Source organism: Bidens hawaiensis, unplaced genomic scaffold, assembly GCF_021521415.1.
Source record: "Bidens hawaiensis isolate Kalapana, Puna unplaced genomic scaffold, B.hawaiensis_p1.1 tig00017574_1, whole genome shotgun sequence".
Lineage (NCBI taxonomy): Eukaryota > Viridiplantae > Streptophyta > Magnoliopsida > Asterales > Asteraceae > Bidens > Bidens hawaiensis.
The window spans coordinates 132,215-137,689 of NW_027492659.1; the positions used below are offsets into that span (position 1 = coordinate 132,215).

Sequence of the window (5,475 nt, forward strand, 5' to 3'; positions counted from 1 at the left end):
AGAACTAGGAGTTTCCAAAACAAGTATACACTAAAAATATTCATTTTTAGGATTTTGACTACTTTAATTACCTAATTCTGTTGTGTAGTTATGATTTATGAATATCATTTTGTGTATATGCTCATGTGTTATTGTGGACTCCATTCTAGCTCTTAAAATAAAAACCTATATCAAGAACTTGTTAAGAGTTACATAAAAGCATTCTTTTGTTGTTGTTTTTTTTCTGAAATCTAACAAACTTTACTAATTTATGTTAAAAAGTTTTTAAAACTTTAAATACAAATTGGAAATAATAGAAAAGACAGGAAAAAAATAAAAAGGAAAAACTAGCGTTAGAGAAAGAGCTTAAAACGGACCGAGATCAATCTCTCTTAAGTTAAAAAAAGCAGATGTCAAACGTAGTCAAGCTCAAGCTAATAAGAAAACACATTATCTTTAGTTACTGTTAAAAGGGCAAAATAGTAAATTAGACAGAAATCTCTTACATTACACAGCTTCTTCTTCTGTAGTTCCACACCAATCAATCAATCAATCAATCCTATCTGCAAACTCCATTGAATCTTCTTCACTAGTCTCCATCCAACCTTCAAACATTCAATGAACAAATAATAATAATAACAAAATATCAGATCATCATTCAATTACTCCAATTCATGGCCTCCATATCCACCTGCTTCACACTCACGCCCAAATTCCACTCAAAATCACTCAACTACTCACTCAGGGCAAACAGTAATGGATTAGTAAGACAGAGTAGTGGAATCAGCAGTGGAAATAGGCGTTTTGTGTTGGAAATTAGGGCTAAATTTGATATGGAAGCAACGGCGGGTCGGGTTAGACCCGGGAGGATAATTGAGAGTGATAAGTTGCCGGCGGAAGTGAGGAAGCGGACGATGGAGGCGGTGGATAAGTGTGGACGGAGAGTTACGGTTGGTGACGTGGCTAGTAAGGCTGGGATTAAGTTGACTGAAGCTTCCAAAGCGTTGCAGGCGATTGCTGCTGATAGTGATGGTTTTCTGGAGGTATATATAGGTTTTGTTAATTGAAAACGTTAGGCGAACGGTTCGGCGGGAAGTTTGTTTGTGATTGGTTGTTTATAAATGAGTGGACATGAACAAGGAAGTTTGTTCAGTTAACTAAATGAACGAACACGAACAGAGGCTATGTTTGTGAACGTTTGATAATGTGTTTGCTTACGTTCATTAACGTCGTTTATCTATGTTCTTCATTAAAGGTTTTTTAATACTTTTTACTGACTTTTCTAATCTTATCATATCATATAGATTTAAGCAAAATTATTAGCTATAAAACAAAAATGTGTAGGAGTATTATGTGAGTCATTTATATCTGGAGTTAACATAGGAGTATGATTGCTAGAAAAAACACCACATAAACTTGGTAGCCAGACCGAATCATTGACAATGACCATTCTCGGTTAGCTAAATCAAATAAAAAGTTTGTTTCTCTTCTTTTGTGTTTGAACAAGTTCATTCCTTAATGAACGAGCACAAACATAAAATTTTGTTCGGTTTGGTGTTTGTTAACATGAACAAGACCTTGTTCGGTTCGTTTGCAGCCCTATGTTTAGGACTTGAATCTTCTGATTTCGGGTTCAATGTGCATGTTCTATGTTCTTGAGAATTGTTACTGTAATAGATATACATAGACTATCATTTAGATTGTTCATTTGAGGTTTTAACGAGTGCAGTCATTTTCATGATTGTTTCTGCAGGTTTCAGATGAAGGTGATGTTCTGTATGTTTTTCCAAAAGATTATCGTTCAAAGCTTGCAGCCAAATCGCTTCGGATAAAAACAGAACCTTATCTTGAGAAAGCAAAGGTAGGTAATATATGACATTATATCTCCAAATCCTAACTGATCAATGTGATTCACAAAACTTACTGTTTTAATCATAACGTGATCATTTTACAGTCTGCTGGTGAATACTTGATCAGGGTTACTTTTGGAACCGCATTAATTGCTTCCATTGTTATTGTTTATACAACAATCATTGCTATTCTATCAAGTAGCAGGTACTTGGTGCTTTCTCTTTGAATGTACTTGATAATGGTGTCTCTGATCGAGGTAGTTAAAATATTATTGCTAATGACAGTGAAGAAGATAATCGGGGAAGACGCAGAGGAAGATCTTTTGATTCTGGTTTCTCGTTTTATCTTAGTCCATCTGATTTGTTTTGGTAACGGTTCTTGACTTCTTTCACATTGTTTTATAATGTTTGGTTTTGTCACATTAATATTAATCTTGCTATATCATATAGGTATTGGGATCCATATTACTACAGAAGGCGTCGGGTTCGAAATGAAGATAAGGGAATGAATTTCATTGAATCTGTAAGGAGAAAATAATAACTTTTCATTTCATTTATGTTAGTTATTTGCTGATGTGGACAATGAAGTAGTATAATTTATCAATCTTTATAGGTTTTTTCATTTGTGTTCGGTGATGGTGATCCAAACGAAGGTATTGAAGAAGAAAGGTGGAAGTTGGTAATAACTCAGCACTATTTTAGTGGTCTGTGTTTTGTGTCTGTATTATAAGTTTATATTCTTGTTTTTGTACTGATAATCTTATAACATTGTATCTTGTTATTGCAGATTGGTCAGTACATTGCTTCAAATGGTGGTGTTGTTACAGCAGAGGAACTTGCTCCTTATCTTGATGTAGAAACTACAGAAAATACGGTATGATCTTTATTATGATATAAGAATAATATTAAAAATCTTACGGCATAATCATAGTATATTATAAAAAGCAAGTCGTTTGTCTTTTTGGATACAGGATGATGATTCATACATATTACCTGTTCTTCTACGTTTCGATGGACAACCAGAAGTGGATGAAGAGGTATGTTACTAGATGAATAATTATTTAACCGTGTGCACAGTGCATTTGAAAGTTGTTATAAACAGAATTTCATGCAAGAAACTGTCTAAATCATTTTTGGCCCATTACAATTTAGTCTAGTTTTAATAAAATTTTAGGCTCAACACGTTCTTTGCATTACCTTTAACCGGTTTTAGCTATGTTCAGTTGTGTTTGTTCGTTAACGTTCGTGAACCGTTCGTTTATACTGTTAACAAACGCACATGAACATACTCATTTTTTAACGAATGAACTCTAACAAGAAAATCCCGTTCGTTGAACTTTTTGTATTCAATCGTCTGTTTGGTGAAAGTTAAACGAACGAACATGAACATGACCCGTTCATGTTTGTTTGGTTCGTTTACAAGCTTGTATTTAAGGAAATAGAAGTGTATGCAGAATTGCAGGCCTGACAGACCCGACGCGTCCTGAAAGATTTTTTTTTTGTCTAGTGATACATACCAATTATAATTTTAAAAATTTTTCTATATTTTTAATCTAATCTCAATTCATTATTCAGGGAAACATATTGTATCGTTTTCCATCACTTCAACGTACAGCTGCTTCACAAAGAAGTGGCAGGAAGGAATATGTGGGGAGAAAATTTAGTGAATGGGTTGGAGGAGTTGATAAATTCTTCAAGGAGAAAAAATGGGATTTCAGGTCTTATCATTTAATTCCTTTCATATTTTGTCCACGTGACAGGCTGACCGGTCAAAGTTTCCACCTTTTAACATTGATTCTCATCATGCAGTAAAATTAGTAACACAGAGAAGGCAATGGTCGGTGGTTTGGGCGCTCTTAATCTATTCGGGGTGATTGTTCTCGGTAACATGTTGAAGTACGTATATTAATATATAATAAATCGATTATCAAATTCCAGTCAATCCATATTTAATTAAGTGGTTATTCAACCTCAGTTCTCTGAACTCATGTGATTGTATTTGAAGGAATATGACGGTCTCACCAAGTGGTATCATTTCATTTGTATCTGAAATATTTCCTCTTCTACAGGTACGGGTTAATATGAAGCGTTTACAACTTCCTATATGCTCTTTAACTTATATTTGAATTAACATAATAAATTTTACAGATCTATGCTGCCTCATTTTTTGCTATACCTTTGGTCCGATGGTTTATTACTCAAAGAACAAATGCTGAAATAGAAAAGAGGAACCGAGCTAGAGAACAACGAGCACGGGCTCTTGAACTGCCAGATGTCAACCTCAGACGGAAGGTATGTATGAAGGTTATTCAGTATTTTGACTTTCTTTGACTGAAATCTCCATGATTGGGTCGTTTTTTCACTTTTTCTAGACAAATGTTTTTCTAGACAATTGCATATAGAGCATTCGAACGCCCCGTTTTGACCCAAACCCATTTTGGCCCGAGTTTGTTACTCAACCCTACCGGACCGTTTTGCTAGGTTTAGTGTTAACTGTAAACAAATTTAGCTAAAAGGGAGAATCTGTCAAAGGGGTTGAAACTTGAATGGTCTCCAGAGTCTTTTTTAATGTATACGGTTATTCGAAGGATTTAATTATTATTGCTAATAATATTGTTTTTGTATCGAATACAGATTCTTAGCGCTCGGGACATGTCTCGAAAGACCGTGATAGGTCAGGATCGGATTGTGTACACAACCGAAAGAGACCTATTCGAGCAAGACTATGACAAGCAGGAATGGGATAGGAGATTCAGAGAGATTGAGAAGTCTGAATAGATGGTGTATTGTTGTTGTAACAATATTAATTTTTTTTTTCGAACGGCAACTTTCATTAAAAGAACCCAAGCAAGAAGCTAGAGCCAAAGAACAACACAAAAATTAAAACGAAAAATTACACCATTTTCTCCAATTTAAGCTAAGGAACGAAGATCTATTTTTAATCCATAAAAACGACAAGGATTTGATGTCCTCCAACAACTTTGAAACCGAATATGCTTTGTCTTCAAAAACTACATCATTTCTTGCTTTCCAAATACTCTTAACACGCCGTCATGATAATGCCTTGAACAACTTTTTTCTTTTTAGTACACAAAGGAGCAGTTTTGTGAATGGATAAAAGATCACGAACCGAGAGAGCTTCAATGATAGGAATTTTACACCATGAGCTAATCACGTGCCAAACCCGAACCGCAACCTGACAAGAAGTGAGAAGATGACCTGCATTTTCAATGCAATCCTCACAAAGTAGACAAGAAATGGAGTCAACAGGAATGTTCCTAAACGCGAGGCCTTCCCGGGTAGCAATACGATCCATCTCCGCCAGCCAAACGAAGATGTTAACCTTTTCCGGGACCCAGTTGTTCCAAGCCATAACGAAGGGAGCGTTGTGACCAATCGTGTTGAATAGAACTCGCTTCATTGAGGCAACTGAGAAACTTTCTGATTTATCTTCAATCCATACCCATTTGTCTTTATGGCCAGATAAAACCACCTGGCTACACATATTTACTAAATCAACCAACTCGGACGTTTCAGTCCCGTCTAAACTCCTTTTCCACTGCCAATTCCAAAACTGCGCATGAACATCAAAACAATATGCAACAACACAATTCTTTTTTTGGACGTTATTAAATAAATTTGGAAA

The 5,475-nt window shown here is 35.3% G+C and overlaps 1 protein-coding gene across 1 annotated transcript; it reads left to right on the forward strand.

Moving 5' to 3' along the window:
* Positions 1–455: 455 nt before the first annotated feature.
* LOC143554266 (uncharacterized protein At5g03900, chloroplastic-like) lies at positions 456–4,633 on the forward strand. Its single transcript, XM_077044065.1, has 13 exons — positions 456–1,022; positions 1,733–1,840; positions 1,934–2,034; positions 2,115–2,198; positions 2,280–2,352; positions 2,443–2,508; positions 2,617–2,703; positions 2,801–2,866; positions 3,405–3,547; positions 3,639–3,725; positions 3,835–3,898; positions 3,978–4,121; positions 4,464–4,633. Exons 1-13 carry the CDS (start codon positions 654–656, stop codon positions 4,605–4,607), a joined length of 1,536 nt encoding a protein of 511 aa, XP_076900180.1. The 5' UTR covers positions 456–653; the 3' UTR covers positions 4,608–4,633.
* Positions 4,634–5,475: the final 842 nt, after the last annotated feature.

Bases quoted from the DNA above. Each gene is read 5' to 3' on its own strand.
- LOC143554266 (XM_077044065.1), top strand. From the start codon at position 654: ATGGCCTCCATATCCACCTGCTTCACACTCACGCCCAAATTCCACTCA. The intron at 2,035-2,114 runs GTACTTGGTGCT...TGCTAATGACAG, and splicing joins GCTATTCTATCAAGTAGCAG to TGAAGAAGATAATCGGGGAA. The intron at 2,199-2,279 runs GTAACGGTTCTT...TATATCATATAG, and splicing joins AGTCCATCTGATTTGTTTTG to GTATTGGGATCCATATTACT.